Below are 17,487 nucleotides of genomic sequence, written 5' to 3'. Positions count from 1 at the left end.
CCCCAAAATAATATAAAAGTGGAAAATAAAGCCCAATATAGTCCAAAACAGTAGATAATATAGCATGAAGCAATCAAAAATTATAGATACGTTGGAGACATATCACCAGTCACGGAGTAGCGTTTGGTTGGCCCAAAGCAAGTCTGTCGAGTACATGCGCCAGCTCAGGTCTTAGGACATAGAACGTATGTTGTAATAGAGACTCACATATGACATATCGCTGCGTCTCATAGTTGGGCCTGTCCGACTCGGACCTTATCTCAACTCGGATCCGACCACGTCGAATCCGACCAGATCCTTCCGAGTCCATATTATCCGGTTAGCATCCAATGCTCCATGGCTAGTGAGACCAAGCCATCGACCGTGGCATATGCTAGTCTAGTCGGCTGCACGTCCAGACAACCCTTTCGACTACAGACCTTTTAGGACGTTCATCATACAATGCATAGTCCCACAAACAAGTCACGTACTTGCTGATACACCTCATTGATAATGTCCAAGGACTATCTTTATTCATAAACGCATAGAAAATATCATCATACATGATTGCCTTTAGGGCATATCTCCAACACAAACGTACGCGGACGCGCCTGTGGACAGTGACCGGGCATCACACAAAATTGCTCCTCCACAACCGGATGCATCTAAACCGAATACTAAAATCCATATTAGCTCATGCAAATCCATATTAGTGTACGTAGCTAAATGCATGTCATCGGACTACCAACATTTGACATGCCATGTTAACTACAAACAAAATGATGCCTGGAGAAGTTCATCCATGGCCGACCTTGCCCTTGCCTTTGCTCTTCCCGTCGTCCTTGCAGAAGTAGCGGTCGAAAACACAGAACGGATCTAGTCGGATCTGCTCACTGTCGGAATTGTCTGATTCGTCGCCGACTCGCCGTCCTCGTCTTTCTCCTCCTTGGGGGGCAGTCCGGACATAGCGCGGATCGCCTGGCTTTGGTCTTTTCGGGAAGGGAAAAAATGAGTGGCTTTTCAGAAAGGAAAAAATGCTCCCGATTCATTTTTTTCGTGAAAAAATGTTTGTCGAAACCTATCAACACGGGATCTAGTTTTGAAGATTTTGAGGTGAAAATGATGGACGCGTGGTATAAGAGATTAAACATTTTAAATAAACGAATGCACAAAAAAAGAGAAAACTCTAAGGTTGCAACAAGTGGTGCACATGCAACACGCTACTTGTCGCAACTTGTCAAGGTGGAAGTGATCTTTGGAAGGAATACTTCTTAGTTAGTTATTTCGAAAAAACCCGCATGATTAAGATGACATGTCTACTTAGATTCTATATGTTTTTTATTTATCAAAATTTGTTTGATTACACCAAAGTAAACACAAAGAATTATTTGCATAAAGGTTGAGTGGATGAAAATTTTCCTACAAATTGTATTGAAATGGATTTTCTATAGAATTTAACCCTATGAATTAAACAACAAAAATAGAAAAAATCATAGGAATATAATCCTCCAGAATCCATATGAAACCTTTTGAATCATACTCCCTTTATTCCAAAATATAGTGGCTCATGTTTTTCAAGGTACAACTTTAACCATAAATTTAACTAACGATCTTGTATTCCCGTCGCAGTCGGTCTTGTTGGTTAAATTTATGATCAAAGTTAAAGCATGGAAAAAAATGAAGCACTATATTTTGGAACGGAGGGAGTAGTAGTCTGAAAAAAATGTCCAGTTCAACATTTTATAACCATGAGTGCAAAAAGAGGAGCTTTAAGATTCCAACTGCCTGGTCTGAAGGCTGGAGCACCCGTTCGTTCTATTGGATGGAGCACGCCTTTTACTTTTGCGAGAATCTTGGATGGAGCACGCTGCACGCCTGTCTCCCTGCCATATAGGCCCCAGAGCCAGAGGGACCCATAGTTTAATGGGACCAATGAGACAGTGACTCACAGAAAACCATCGCTAATTCTCCTAACCCTAAACGGCTAAACCCTCTCGTCCCTCCCCATGGCGTCACCGCCGCCGCCGCCGAAGCTTCCGATCCCCGGTCGCCGCAACATACTCATCACCAGCGCTTTGCCCTATGTCAACAACGTCCCGCACCTGGGGAACATCATCGGCTGTGAGCATCCCTTCTGCTGTGCTATCTCCCCCAATTTTGTTTCCTCGAGCTCTCGCTGTTCGCCCCCGGTTTTATCTTCTCTGATGGTTTCGATTTTGGTCGCGTTCTGCAGGCGTGCTCAGCGCCGACGTGTTCGCGCGGTACTGCCGGCTGCGGGGGTACAACGCCATCTACATATGCGGCACCGACGAGTACGGGACGGCCACCGAGACCAAGGCCTTGGAGGAGAAGTGCTCGCCCAAGGAGATCTGCGACAAGTGAGAGAGCCTTCACCTCTCGATGCCTTTTTAGTTTAATTTTGGTTTGTTTGTACAGGATTCGGCAATCGACCGTTATGAAATCTATCCAACACTGCTTTGAATTGCCGCACATACAAATACGCACGAAGGTTTCAGTTATCAACCTATGATATGCTATACACCTAGTTAGTAAAATTTCCATAGTTCATATGAATAATGAAGGCATTTTATTCGTAGTAAGCTTTCCTGGCTGAAAATGCAGGTACCATGTTATCCATGACGAGGTCTACAAGTGGTTCGACATAAAGTTTGACAAGTTTGGGCGGACGTCCGCTCCTGAACAGACAGAAGTCTGCCAGGCAATTTTCCATAAACTGATGGAAAACAAATGGCTCACAGAGAACACCATGCAGCAGGTACAGCTAATTCCTTGCCCGACCTTGTATATATTCATCTCCGCATGTTGTTTCTGTTATGCAATATTTTTCTGCTTTGCAGCTTTATTGTGACACGTGTGAGCGATTCTTAGCCGATAGGCTTGTGGAGGGGAAATGTCCGACAGAAGGCTGTAACTATGAAGCAGCAAGGGGTGATCAATGTGAAAACTGCAGCAAATTGTTGAACCCAACTGAGTTAATTGATCCAAAGTGTAAGGTGAGCATACAGAATACTTTTTGTAACATATTTAGTTGTGTTCGGTGTATCATTATGATTCACCTGAGCACACGAGGTGTGTGCCGCGTGAAACTGCATATGATGAATTTTCCTGTGCTGTTTCTTTTTTGCAGGTCTGTAAGAATGCTCCACGTATTCGTGACACAGATCACTTATTCCTGGAGCTTCCTCTATTGAGTGATAAGTTGGTAAACTATATTAACAACACTTCAGTAGCTGGTATGTGGAGTCAAAATGCTATTCAAGCAACAAACGCATGGTTGAAGGAAGGGTTAAAGCAACGCTGTATCACCAGAGATCTTAAATGGGGAGTTCCTGTTCCACATGAGAAGTATAAAGACAAGGTTTGGGCATATCAGATATGAATATATCTTTGCTGTTATGCGTTTATCTTATCTCATTTCTGTTTTTTGCAGGTGTTTTATGTCTGGTTTGATGCACCAATTGGATACATATCTATCACAGCATCATATACGCCTGATTGGGAGAAGTGGTGGAAGGATCCTGATAATGTAGAGTTGTTCCAGTTCATGGGTAAAGATAATGTGCCATTTCACACGGTATGATGCCTATGATATGGTGAACATCTTTAGTCATTCAAGCTTTGTTTTGGCACAAATTTAGTAGTTATTTGGCTTCATGTTTGGTTTGTGCCCAAGTTAGACATACCAAACAATTTGCTAGCCAAAATTTTGGTCAAGCTTTTCCTTGCCCATGAGTTGGGCAATATGGCAAGAAAGATGAACTAGAGTTACCAAAAGAGGCATTGGCAAGCCAAAATGTCATCAGCCATCCAACCAAATAACAAAGTTTTGGCCATGACCAAATAATTTGTAGGGTAGGTTTTGGATACCATCCAAACATACCCTATATTAGTGCATATATTTGTGAATAAAGTTTTGTTTAACTGCCAAGTCAGGACAATAGTACTTCCAGCCACGAGTGGATATGTTTTCACCACAAAATACGACTGAAAAATGCAGATTATGATTTCTTGCTGAATATTTGACCCTCCATTCAGTCGAGTCCTGTGATTGTTTGACATTATTTTTTATAAGGATATTTTGTTTTATTTTATAACCAATGGTTAAATCACGCAAGAGCTACAAGCACACAGATCCATTTATTTGAGGGCCAGTTGCATTTGATGTGCTTTAGCTAATTCCGGCATGAATTTTCTGTTATACCTCATAAAAGGTTGCTTTCGTTTCAAGTAATTAGTACTTTCTGAAATCGAAAAAAGTCCTTTAAGAAGCCAGTCTGATGCGAGCTGTATTGAAATGTATGGATAGCATATGTGTATACTGACTTTCTTTTAATGCCTGTACTTTTTTCCCATGAAGTACTTATTTGTTTAAAGGTAACTTTCAGGTCATGTTCCCTTCAACACTACTGGGAACTGGTGAAAACTGGACAATGATGAAGACCATAAGTGTTACTGAATATTTGAACTATGAAGCAGGTACTTTCCACATTTTTGTTTGAACCTAATGCTTGATTGGTGCACAGTTCATGCTAGTCATTCATACTTGGTTATTGCTTTCTTATTTACTTGAGCTGAAATTCCTATGCTTTCTAGAGATTTATGAGTAAAGCATATCCGGCTACATCTATTTACACCAAAGAAATACCCGTTCTGTTTACACCCCCTGCAATTGCAGAGGCTTATCGACCTGGCCTTCCCGAAGTGCAATTTCTTTTACCAGAACATATTGCTCACTGCCCAGTATTTGGCCCATGCTTGCACTGTGTGCTGTGGTGCATTGTGATGCACTTCAAGCTGCAGAAGTAGTCGACACCTTTCTCAAGCCTCAACGCTTCTCTTTCTTCACAGGTGCCCAGAATGACTAGCTGTGTAGGTTTGTGTTCGTATATTATTGCTTTGTACTCCCTCCATTCCTAAATATAAGACCTTTCAGAGATTTCAATATAGACCACATACGGAGCAAAATGAGTGAATCTACACTCTAAAGTATGTCTATATACATCCGGATGTAGTCCATAGTGGAATCTCTAAAAGGTCTTATATTTAGGAACGGAGGGAGTATTTAGCAATGAGCCCTGTTTTCATTATGGGTCATGCTCACTGCTCCCTTGTTCTTCTGCCACCAGAGAATATTAGCATGAAATTGGATGAATGGTTTGAAGAAATTGGGTTATACTGTTAATCCGTTATGGCACTCTAGTTTGTTTATCCTCTTTGCTTGGCTAAACATATGTCTTATGGACTAAGATATGTTCCAGCAAGATCGAGACACTGTTATGCATGGGCCTGATTCAAATTACTCTGAAGTAGATTCATATGTGATATTGGCACATTATGTATGTTTATTCCCTTGATAATAGCTAAATATTCCTCACATCTATAGGAAAATTTTCCAAGAGTCATGGTATTGGTGTCTTTGGCAATGATGCGAAGACTACTAATATTCCGTCTGAAGTATGGCGATACTACTTGCTTATGAACCGCCCTGAGGTTTGTATAGACATTTTGTTCAATAGATTTAAAATATCTGATAATGGCATTGATTGCGATATTTTTCTGTTTTGGGTGTTCAGGTATCAGATACACTGTTCACTTGGGCTGATTTACAAGCTAAATTGAACAGTGAGTTGCTGAACAACCTGGGAAACTTCATCAACCGTGTGCTAAGCTTTGTTGCCAAACCAGCTGGTTAGTCACTGGAGAATCTTGCACCTGACATCTAACTGTCTAGAAGGATTATCAGTTGATTTCTTTGTTTTAGAATTTATCTTGATTATCTGTGATTCGCTGCCATACTATATCATCATTCCTTATCTTCCACACTTTTGTTTAAGTTGATTTTTGATCTGCTTTTCTGGTAGGAGGCGGATATGACTCCATCATACCTGATGCTCCTAATGCGGAGTCACATCCATCGACCAATGCACTTGCTGAAAAAACTAATAAATGGGTTGAACAATATCTTGAAGCAATGGAGAAGGTAATTCATTTACTTGAACCATGTGAAATGGCACAAGTTCCTGCATTATCTCTCTAGTTTTATGTTATTTCATTGTGCCAGCTACAAGGATCTAAAATAGAATGTTCACTCCTTTCGCTACAGGTTAAACTGAAACAAGGACTGAAGAGTGCGATGGCGATTTCTAGTGATGGAAATGCATATTTGCAAGTAAATATATTTCTTTGTCTTGGTTTCCATTTGTGTTTTTAAATAGCACTGTTATATCTTATCTTTGCTTTGCTGAATACAGGAGAGCCAGTTTTGGAGGCTTTATAAGGAAGATCCAGCAACCTGTGCCATCGTAATGAAAACTTCAGTTGGTGTTGTTTATCTCCTTGCCTGTCTGCTGGAGCCTTTTATGCCTTCCTTTTCTAGAGAAGTATAATCCTCATTTTCATGTTTCAGAGTTTCTATTAATAGACCCCCTTTGCCTGAGCTTACTCTTATGTTTCTTTCTTAAGGTGCTGCACCAATTAAATATGTCCCCAGATGAAGATCTGTCATTCTGTGATGATAAAGGAGAAACTGCCAAGGCAAAAAGACCCTGGGATTTTGTATCAGCGGGACATAAAATAGGGAAGCCAGTCCCTCTATTTAAGGAACTGGTGCGTATTTGCATTTTGATAGAAGAAATTTGTTAGTTGGCCATGCTTTTATATTTAGCAATAATGCAGAAAGACGAACAAGTCGAGGCGTTTAGGATTAAATTCGCTGGCAGCCAAGCTGAAAGGATCTTGAAGGAACAAGCTGATGCCGAGGCCAAGAAAGTTGCTGAAAAGCTCAAGGGCACAAAATTATCTGGTACTTAAGAAATTCTTGCTATATATTTTTGCATGAATTACATGGGAGAACAGTTATTTTTTTTCTGTGGCAATCTATAAACAGGCTTCTCTTTGTGGCTCAATTGTCTGCAATTTGTATGTTCTTTGTGGCTCAATTGTCTGCAATTTGTATGTTTTCCTGAAAATACTGGTGCAGAGTGCGCCGGCTTTCTTATGTTTGAAGCGCTCTTGAGTTACCTTCTGCTGAACCAGTTTCATAACTCTAGAAATTCATTGGCCAGTTTTCTCTTGCTTTTGTATCAGAGGGAAGTTCAAAGAAGAAACAATCTGGTGGTTCGAAATCAAAGACAGCAGAGGAAGTCTCAGTTGCCAAGCTGGATATTCGTGTAGGGCTTATCAGAAAAGCAGAGAAGCATCCAGATGCTGATTCACTTTACATAGAAGAGATCGATGTTGGAGAAGAGGCACCAAGAACAGTGGTTAGCGGGCTTGTCAAATTCATCCCTCTTGAAGAAATGCAGGTCTGTCTTTCTTAGTATCATTTGTAGTCGCGACATTGGTATGCTGATTGGTCCTACCTCCCTAATTTGCAATTTATGGTACGAATGAGCAGAACCGGAAAGTTTGTGTGCTCTGCAATCTTAAACCGGTGGCAATGCGCGGTATAAAATCACATGCTATGGTTTTGGCCGCATCGAATAAGGACCATACAAAGGTAAGGAACGTTTGGCTCTCATGTGCTCTTTGTTTGATAAATCATCATGAATGTACAGTAGCAGCCACTTCCGGTTTGTGGAAACTGACATTTGAAATTTTAGGTTGAGTTGGTTGAGCCTCCAGAATCCGCTGCTGTTGGGGAGAGGGTGACCTTTGCCGGGTTCTCTGGTGAGCCCGAGGCTTCTCTTAACGCCAAAAGCAAAACCTGGGAGAAGTTGTCCGCTGATCTGCACAGCAACGGTGAGCTGGTGGCGTGCTACAAAGATGTTCCATTCACAACTTCGGCTGGAGTATGCAAGGTCAAGACGATAGCGAATGGGGAGATTCGCTAGGCACAGTGCCCAATCTGCAGTCTGACTGAATCGCTGTCTGATTTCATTGGAAGTTAATATTGCTGATTTACTCTTTTTTTTTTTTGAAAAATTTGACGCCTTTCGAGCACTGCTCTGCACACCGTTGTGATTGAAGAACGCTTGTTGTTTGTCACCTCCCCCCCTCCCCCTTTTTGAGTGTACTTTCGGCTCAACAGTGAGGCGACAGACAGGCCTATTCCCGCCGTTTTCCCCCTTTCCCTCCATTTCCTCATTGTTTTCCCCTTCCGCCCCGCCATGCTGCCGAAGAAGTATTTGGCCCCTCGCCTCGCTGTCACTGCACTGCCACTCTTGATTCCACCCAGCCGAAGTAAAGGAAGCTGATGGCAAGACCATCGGGCATGTCCAACGCTGAGTGAAGGGCGGAGGTTTAGCGCTGGGAGGCTGTCACCATCGACCGGCGGAATAGGCTCATCGCTAAGAAGGCCAGGGACGCAGCAGCGGCGGAGTAGGCAGATACGTCTCACATGGGGATGATGAATTCGCGCTGCCACTACTGCCCACAAGCTACGTCGGGGAGCCAACAGAGCGTCGCATCCCCGGCCAACTTCTCGCCGCCGCCACCGCTTTGGGGGCACGCACCCTCGCCTGGCTACTTCGACGGTGATGCACATGGTAGTTTCAACCCCAACATCACCTCCCCGCATGGCGCGCCGCCGTGTGCCTCCCCCTCTGGCCTGAAGACCGACCAACGCACTCCCTCCCCCGCGTTCACCGTTGGCCTCCACACCCAGTACATCTATTTGCCACCGGCGTACTCAGCCTCGCCGACGCCGCCTCTGCGCCGGGGCGCTCTATCCTTCGCACACGTCTCGGCGCCACAGTTCGGCAACCCCGATGCCACCGACGTTTACATGGACGAGATCATCACGAGCGGCTCGATCGCCGCCTCCTCCTGCCCCGGGTTCCACACGCAAGACAAAACAATGGACACCGCCGTCGACATGGACGACGAGCTCGACGGCACCGAGGAGGGGGAGGAGGAAGAACAGGCGGAGGAGGAGATGGAGCCGGCGATGAAAGGAAGAAAGAAGAAGCGGGCGGCCAGTGCCAGGCCGGGCGAGCCCCGCGTCAAGTGGACGTCCAAGGAAGATGAGTGCCTCGGCGAAGCATGGAAGACCGTCAGCATCGACCTGATCACCGGCTCGAATCGGAACACCGACACGTACTGGAGACAGATCAAGACGGCGTTCGATGAGCACAAGCTGGTCGACCCCTACTTCGCCACCATCCACATGGAGCGCGGCGACAAGGCCATGGCGAACCATTGGGCGATCATCCAGGCGGCTTGCAACAAATGGCATGGGATCGTCGGGGAGATCGCGGCTCGCCCGAAAAGCGGCGCCAACGTCGAGGGTCAGGTATGTCCATCCGCCGGCTCACTTCTTTCGCCGTGTACGTCGCCAACACTTGTTCTTCGGCTGCGCAGATGGTTCAGATGTTCAACATGTATCGCCAGGACAATAGCGACCAAGAGTTCAAGTTCCTTCACGTGTTCTCCCGGATCGAGTCGTGCGAGAAGTGGAGGAAGGTCCGGCTCACCCTCGTCAAGGCCAAGGAGATGTACAAGCTAGACACGCCTGTCCTGAGGGTGGTGCATGGGCGCCCTGATCGCAACAAAAGAGCCAAGACGGCGAGGGACGTGGCACCCGCTGCCGAACGGCTGCAATCATCAATCGAGCAGTGCATCACTGACGCCAAGAATAGCACCGCAAAGAGGGAGGAGAAATCCGACGCGCGGTGGTCGGAGTTGATGACAAAGCAGGACATGAAGCTCGACCTTCTTAGGACCAACGTTGCTGCGAAGAAGAGGAACACTGACCTGGCATTCTTGATGGCGGCAGACATGTCGACGATGGACGAGAAGGTCAAGGCATGGTACTTGGCGGAGCGCGGCCTCATCTTGAACCGGATGCCTGGGCCAGCGCCGACCACCACCCCAATGCCCACGCTGATGCCCAGCCCGAGCGATGAAGTGGTGCCGACGCTGACCACCAGCCCGAGCACAGAAGCCTCGCTGACACCGAGCACGCCCGCGTCCCCGTCGACCCCGTCCAGTCCCACGCCAGAGGAGCCCGCCGTTTGATGCGCTCCGTGTCTATGCTTCCTTCCTTTTGATCATCAAACTTTCGGGCATGTTTGATCGCCGAGCTGTGGCATGATGATTGCCGACTTGTGGCATGGTGATCGCCGAACTTGTGGCGTTTTTTTGGCAGCGGGAAAGACAAGTTTGATTTTTTAGGCGTCTGGGGGCTGAAACCCGAGAGTGCGACTGGAAACTCGATCTCCCCCAGGGCGAAAAACCCGCCGGGTGCGTTGGGGGGCCAAATGAGTGGAGATGCTCTTAGCGCTAGCCAGCTTTAGCTCGGCCCATTTTGAGCTGAACTTGGGGGCTGTTTGGAAGTCCGCTGGCTTCCCAAAGTGGCCAGCTTCTCGGGGAGCCAGCGCTGCGTTCTGCAGCAGGTTTGGCGAAATCATTAATCAAAGAGCCCTCCTTGCAAAGATCACTCCAATCTTCTCAGGTTGCGACAAGTGGTGCATTGTACATGCGCCACTTGTTGCAATCAGAGAGTTTTCTCTTCTGTCGTAAATCTGTTTATTCAAAACGTTTTTGGTTTTAAACCGTGCGTTCCAAATCTCGAACCGTTTTCATTGTTGGATTCCTCGCGTTGAGATCTTCAAAGCTGCATCTCATGTTGATAGGTTTTGATGCATTCTTTTTTCTTCCGAAAGAGACACGACGGGGCCTCTTCCAGAAGCAAATATATGCCTCCATTAGAAGTAAACCCTTCCTCACGTTAAGATCTTCAAAACTACATCTCATGTTGATAGGTTATGATGCATTCATTTTTCTTCCGAAAGAGACACGACGGTGCCTCTTCCAGAAGCAAATATGTGCCTCCATTAGAAATAAACCCGTGCCTCTCACGATTTTTTCGTTTCCCGTACCTCTCGCGGAAAAAAAGAGAAAACTTACTTTTTATTTCTCGCGGAAGGAAAAAAAGAAAATGCGTTTTTTGGTTTTCAAGAGGCATGACCGTGTCTCTCGCGGAAAAAAAAAGAAAATACATGTTTTCATTTTTGAGAGGCTTTTTTTTAAAAAAAAATCAAAAGATAAGACCGATGGAAAACCGAAAAGCCGGAAAACCCATCTAAAAAGCCGAAAACTCGTACCTAAAAAATAAAAAATAAAAAAAATTCGGAGAGAGCGTCCAGAGCGCGGCACATGGACGGTGGCTGAGAGCGCGCTAAGTGATCCTTAAGAAGGCTTTTGAATGAGCGCTCCTCAATTAGTTACTCTTCATGTTAGGCAACAACGACAGCTTCAACTCCCGTGTGCATGGCCTGGCGACCCAGGAAGCAAGCATGCATGAAGCCCATTCGGGTGGTTTCTCGTATGGGAGAGAGAATGTATGAGAGCGACTACCATAGAAAAAGAGCGACTATTATAGAAAAAGGACCACAGATGTAAAAATAGAAAGAAAGCCATGAGCCATTGGATCATAGGAGCGACTGGGCCATGGATGCAAAAGTAGAAAACAACCATGAGCCATCAGATTGTAGGTGGATGGCACAGATTCTGGTGGAAGGATCTCAACCACTTGTTGTCTATTTTATGAAAACCCCCTGCTAGCAATTAGTTATAAAACAAAATTTTTGTAGTAACCACCTCATGTATTTGATCTCTCTCTCCCTTCATTTTTTGAGGGGACCCGTCCCTTCATTTTGTCAAACGATCATTTATAGAGATCTACAGTTCTGTACAAGAACCGCTTACAGAGTTTGCACAGTAATGAAGCTCTATATTTTACTAGTTTACTACTTATTTTTTTTGCATGTATCTACTTCATGAATACCATGCATATTTCAGTACATCAGTGGCTTGTACTACATCACTAGTTATGCAAAGAAGCTGAATATGATTGTCACTGCAAGGTATGTCAATACATATGAAAAATATGTGAGTACATAGATAAAATTATAAAATTAAGCCACCCTTTGAAGCATAACTAAACGTCAGACTTGACAATCCCAGATCGAGCATATCACAAGCATACTACATACATATCTTGATGAGACATGATAGCACGATTTTTAGTACATGGCTGGCAAGACAAAGTATTAAGGACTAATATGATCACCACTCAATAGGCATTGCTATTCATAATGATAAGCTCTTGAAGGTACATAACAGAAAAGCTCTAGCCTTTCCCTCCAGTTCTATTACTTATCAAGTTTCTTGTTCCTAGAGAGATCACGACAAGCAAACACGATTCAGTTGAGCACATACATGTAACAGCCCAAAATTGGGTTATCAATTTTTGCGCTGTTATTCCTTCCTAGTATTCTTTTCAAAATCTTTCCCTGGAGTTTGCTGGATGATTCTGAGAATCCAGGCAATTTTCAACCTTTCAAAACCTTGCCTCTTCCTTTGATGTTAGGAAGGACCTCCTTTGTGTCATCTCAAACTCCATCAAAATCCATTCAAACCCTAATTCCAAAATTTGGAATTTCAAATGTTGCCTTTGTGATTACAAAGGACCCCTCATTTCCTTTGCTTTGTTGATCCTCCAAATACTCACAGAGATCCTCCTACACCTATAAACCCTGGATATGCAAAAACATTGCCAAGTCATTTGCAATATTTTTCATTACAAATTAATTCATTTTTCTGTTGTTTAAAGGAACTAAATCCAGGAAAATATCTATCTATCTCCAAAGCTCCTGAAAACTTGTGGAGATAATCTTTGTGACCATATTGACTTACTGAGCCCTCCTAAAAATATTGGCCACATTTAAATAAGGAAAATTCACTTTTCCTATTTTATGCCAATATTGCATTTCTGCCTCTTTCCAAAGGAACTACCATTTTGGTAGTAAGGAAAATTCCCAAATAATTTGTGGAGCTTGTCCTTGATGTATATTCACCATTTCCATCCAAATACATGCTCCACAGTCCATAATTTGAGCACATGATCCAATGCAAGTTTCTACCATGTTTGAACTTTTTGCAAAGGAAGTGCTTGATTCCTTAATCCTTTTAAGCTGAAATTTTGCAGGGTGGTTAATATTTATAAATCACTACCGCAAACAAAAAAAATCAGCTCAATCCATCTACCCAATCTTCCTGTATGATTTATCTAAGTTTCTGTTTAGATTGCTTGTCTGTGAAGGAATTACCTTCATGGATGATCAAAATGAGCTGAAACTTTTCCAGCAGTCTCTAATGACCATATCATCACCCTCCACCAAAAATCAGCTCATTCCATCTAGCCAGTTTCCCCCAGTACCCTCATTTGCATTTCTGGCCAGTTGGGCACATTGCAAAGCAAGTACTAGCTAGAATCATCGTTTTGGGTTGATATCTTGGCACCGTGGTCACCTTAGTAAGTGACCATCCTTACCCCAACCCGAGGACAAATGGAGCTGTGCAATGCCTGATGCATCTATCAAACAATTGCCTGTTCGAAACTGTTCCAGAAAGTTTCTCACTCAACAGTGCCTTCCAGCTAATTCCATCCCCATATATCTTCTATTTGAGCAGTGATCCACCCTGTAGACATGAGTTGGCAATCAGGAGGAGGCTAGGATGCGCCTTGTCGGTGGTGACCACGGTGGTGCCAGCCCAAAACGGTGGTCTAGCCACTGTTCTCGCTGGCAAGCCTGCTCCGGCCAACCCTCGCTTGTCCAAACATGTCCAACAGCCCAGCCTCGACGTCCTCTTCCCCCTGGACCCCTCTACCCCTCCGTTTTCTTCCCCGATGAGCCGTCCCCGTCGCCGCATAATATGCGTTCGTGAGCACCGTCGTTTTCCTCCTCCCTGTCCTGTTCTACCCCGTGCCCGTTGGCGTTGCTTGACTCCGTGACCTTCGTCCGCTTCCCCCTCGTCGCGTTCTCGCTCCCCCGTGATCGCTGAGCACGGCAGAGCCTCGGCCGGACTTGCCCGGCGGCAACCGGCTCGGGTGCCCCTCGCCCCGGCTATATATAGCTCCCCTCGCTCGTCCGAGCTCTTCAGTTGCTTCTCCTCTTCTCTCCTCGCCTTCCCCAGCTTCCCATTCCTTCCCGGAGTTCCTCTTTGACCACCACCGCCGTCGTGGTCGCCGCCTCGGCTTTCTCCGATTCCGGTGACCAGGAGCTCCCCTCGCCGTTCCATCTCCACCCTAGAAACACCTGGAGCCCGGCGGACCTTATCATGGCTTCGGCCCCTCCTCTCCACCACCATAGCACCACGTTCCCCGATGGACGAAGCCCCTTTCCGCCGTGAGCTCGACGGCGTCCGCTTTAAAGCGTCTCTGCGGCCGAGACCACCACCCACTGGTGCGTCTCGCCTTCCCGAGCAGAGTGGTAGGTCGCATGCCGCAGTTGGTGGCCGGAATCGCCGGCTGTCGCCGTCGGGGCGGGCATCCCTCTCGGCCAGGCACGCACCGCACAGGAGGAAGAAGAGGACCGGCCAGAAAGGCCCCACCCTGTGTGGACCCCACATGTCATGGACCCAACCCAGGTGTAATCAGCATAGGTGGATACGGGTTTCCAGAAATACGCTTTCTATTCTCTGGAAACGTATTCTCTCAAATGCGCTTTCTCTTTTCAGCCCCACCGGCCGAACCGGTTACTTTGTGAATGCTCGGCCGTTAAGGACAGAAACATACTGTTTTTTGTTTGTTTTCTGCCTAACGAATGAACGACCACAACTTTGCAACCGTAACTCCGATTGAGGTGATTCCAGCGCTCACGCTCTCTGTTCGTCGAGCCCTTTCTGATGGTATTTTCATAATGTTTGCACATTATGAAAATACCCATTTTTGCCCTTGCCCTATATCCAGCCCCTTTGAGAGGGAATCTTTTTCTGGCAAATTCTTCCGTGAGGTGCCTCACTTCTTCCCGGAGTACTCCTTGACCCCCAGGCAAGCCAACCTCTTATCATGAGCCCCGAACTTGCATGTTGACTTTGCTTTCACCCTGTGTGTGTAGCTGTAGTATATTCTTATCATGTTTCCGTTTGCATTTATACTAGCTATGCTATGTGTTGATATTGCTTGCCCTGTCATGCCTTTACTTCATGATATCTTTTGCCATGCTAGCTAGAATACTTTTATTTGATTATATCATGTTGATACCGCTACTGCAGGATGGTCCAAACGCGACAGTCAAATCAGAGACCCTTCGAAGAAACTGTGTGCGATGCCATAATCGGAAACGGTGGTGTAAAAAACCCGTCAAAAAGGTGCAAAACGTTTGCGATGACAGATGCATCAAACACGGTTCAGAATTTAGTTGCGTGTGCGATGCAGGGCATACAGTCCAGCTCAATGAACTGTTTGTGATGAGGAGGCACAAAAGAAATTGGCAGCTAGATGAAGGCATGTGCGATATACAACATACGGTTCACTGGGATGAACTGTGTGTGATTAGGCAACACAATGGAAACGGTTCAACTGAACAAGATGTGTGTGATACGCGGCAAACATGTCCGTAATCTAAAATGTGTGCGAAGACCAATCCTAACACAGACGATTGCTGCTAATAAGCCGTGTGAATTGCTCTGTCTACAGTAGAATAACATATATATATAAAACTGAAATAAACATCCAATTACATAAGTGACTATACAGATCATTCGCACACACCTCAATAAACAATTGCATGCATTCTAAAGTAGGAGAAACGATCGTCTAGTCATCTACTTCTTGTGACGCTCCCGCCACTCCTATGTGGCTCGATCCCTCATGTGGGTCAGGAAGAAGATAGTTCCTCATGTCAACGATCCGTCTGTACATCTCGTAGCTTGTGTACGTGTCCATGGCCGCGTACTTGACATGTTGTTCATCCAGTATCTTATGCCACACACTTTGCTAGACGTTCTTGTCCTTATTGCTCTCTTGCTTCATCTTCGCGTAGTAGGGGTCGATGATGGCCGAGGCAAGGTCAACCAGGGAGTTCAGTTTGCTTTTGTCGGTGCCCCAGACCTTGTAGTGGTGCTGGATGTTGACAAGATTCGGGCATTTCAAGTCCGAAACCTTGAGCGCTTTTAGATCGTTGGTGGTGTCCACCGTAGCGAAACTGTAGTCAGAGCTCTTGATAAACCTGGAGAAATGCTCGCAAGGTCTTGTGGCAAGGTGCAAGTGGTAGACGAGGACGTCATGTCACACACACAACTGGGCGACGGCAACCTTCTGATCGTGCCCGGCACGACCGATGGTGTACTCGAGGTCGAAGCCGACCACTTGGTACTTGTCCTCGGCAAGGAACTACTCCATAGTTTGGATGGAGCTCTTCGCCGAGACTGGATCGTTCGTGTACACCACCGAGAGGGCCTTCCCCCTCACGTGGGTGTCCACTATGTGATGCGTGGTGAACTGCTCGCAGTTGTCATCGCCGGCCGCTGGGAGCGCCATTGGAGCCACGGGGAGCGCCATTGGTACCGCCGGATGTCCTCTCTGTATGTGTCCTCGTGGGTGTGCTTATTGTGACATGTGAGACGAGAGATGAAGGTAAATGGCCGCAGGAATAAAAGGGGGACAGGCAGCGTGGATTCTCGGCGCGTCCGCATGGCAGTTTTTGCAGCGGGTAACTGCATCGTCACGCTGCGCCCGGCGCAACCGCTTGCACACGAACATGCGTGATCGTGCGCCAGCCCATAACACTAGCAGCGCATGTGGAGGGACGAGGGCAGAGCACCCAGAGGGGCGCGAGAGCAGAGCACGTGCGGTGAGACGCGAGGAGAGCGCGCCGCGGCCACCTGAACTGCAAGCAACCACACGCATGGAACAGTTGAGCACGCATCAAATGGTCGCCTACAAGCCGGCCGACAGTTGCTTCGCTGCATAGAGAGCGGCCGTGTGGTACCACCTCCGTCTACTCTATAGTCTCCTTTAATATTCCGTGCCATACTTTGCCCTCAAATTTAACCAAAAAAATGTTAATGCATGTTTTAAAAATTATATAATTGTAAACTATGTTCAAATACAAATCCAACTATATAATCTTTGGTGACATGCATTCGTATTTTATTAGTTAAATCATACTTATAAACGAGGATGGTGGTATAGTAGGTAATTAAACCGCAAACATTTTTTTATTAACTGTATGTGTATGTGGCCTTTCGTCCTCCTCTCGCACGTCTTGTCACCCCGCTGCTGTAGACGGCTTACAGCGCAAGCTTGCGTAGCGTGCGTGAGCGTTCTTTTTGCCAAATGATGGCGCCAATAAATCGTCGGTGAGCCCGTTCCCACGCAACCTCGCAGGTTCCCGTGCAAGCTTCCCGCCCGACTCGGTGAAATCCCCCAAAATCCCAGTGCTTACCGGCTAGCTATAAAAACCCTCACGGCCGACGAGTCCTGCGTCGCATTTTCCCCTCCATCCCTGTAGCTTATCTCCTTTGCTTCTCCCACATTCGCCAATGGCACCGGTCCGTCGTCATCGCTCAGCCACTTCGTCATCATCAGACGACAGCTCCAGCTGGGAGGCTACACCGCGACGGCGGTGCAGTCCCCGGCGTAGTGTAGTGCGCGTGGCATCCCTGTTGGGTGTGCGCGGAACACCCATCACACGCTCCGCCACCGGTGCCCGTCGACAGCTGTTGCCGTCCGTCGTTACCACAACACCACCGTCGAAA

General features: G+C 46.2%; 1 protein-coding gene across 2 annotated transcripts; it reads left to right on the top strand.

Annotated features, from left to right (window-relative positions):
- Positions 1-1,857: 1,857 nt before the first annotated feature.
- On the top strand, positions 1,858-7,986 carry LOC123085264 (probable methionine--tRNA ligase). 2 transcript variants are annotated; one of them, XM_044506886.1, is made up of 17 exons: positions 1,858-2,100; positions 2,213-2,357; positions 2,602-2,755; positions 2,838-2,993; positions 3,128-3,358; positions 3,431-3,574; positions 4,386-4,476; positions 5,384-5,490; positions 5,574-5,688; positions 5,862-5,980; positions 6,104-6,169; positions 6,252-6,380; positions 6,463-6,606; positions 6,676-6,802; positions 7,087-7,304; positions 7,397-7,498; positions 7,602-7,986. In XM_044506886.1, exons 1-17 carry the CDS (start codon positions 1,986-1,988, stop codon positions 7,830-7,832), a joined length of 2,394 nt encoding a protein of 797 aa, XP_044362821.1. In that variant the 5' UTR covers positions 1,858-1,985; the 3' UTR covers positions 7,833-7,986. The 2 variants fall into 2 exon arrangements, with proteins under 2 accessions (XP_044362821.1, XP_044362822.1); XM_044506887.1 differs by lacking the exon at positions 1,858-2,100 and having other exon boundaries at positions 2,213-2,488.
- The last annotated feature ends 9,501 nt before the right edge of the window (positions 7,987-17,487 follow it).

Source organism: Triticum aestivum, chromosome 4A (genome assembly GCF_018294505.1).
Source record: "Triticum aestivum cultivar Chinese Spring chromosome 4A, IWGSC CS RefSeq v2.1, whole genome shotgun sequence".
Classification (NCBI taxonomy): domain Eukaryota; kingdom Viridiplantae; phylum Streptophyta; class Magnoliopsida; order Poales; family Poaceae; genus Triticum; species Triticum aestivum.
The sequence above is the reverse complement of the archived record's forward strand: the minus strand, read 5'-3'. Positions and strand labels throughout refer to the sequence as shown.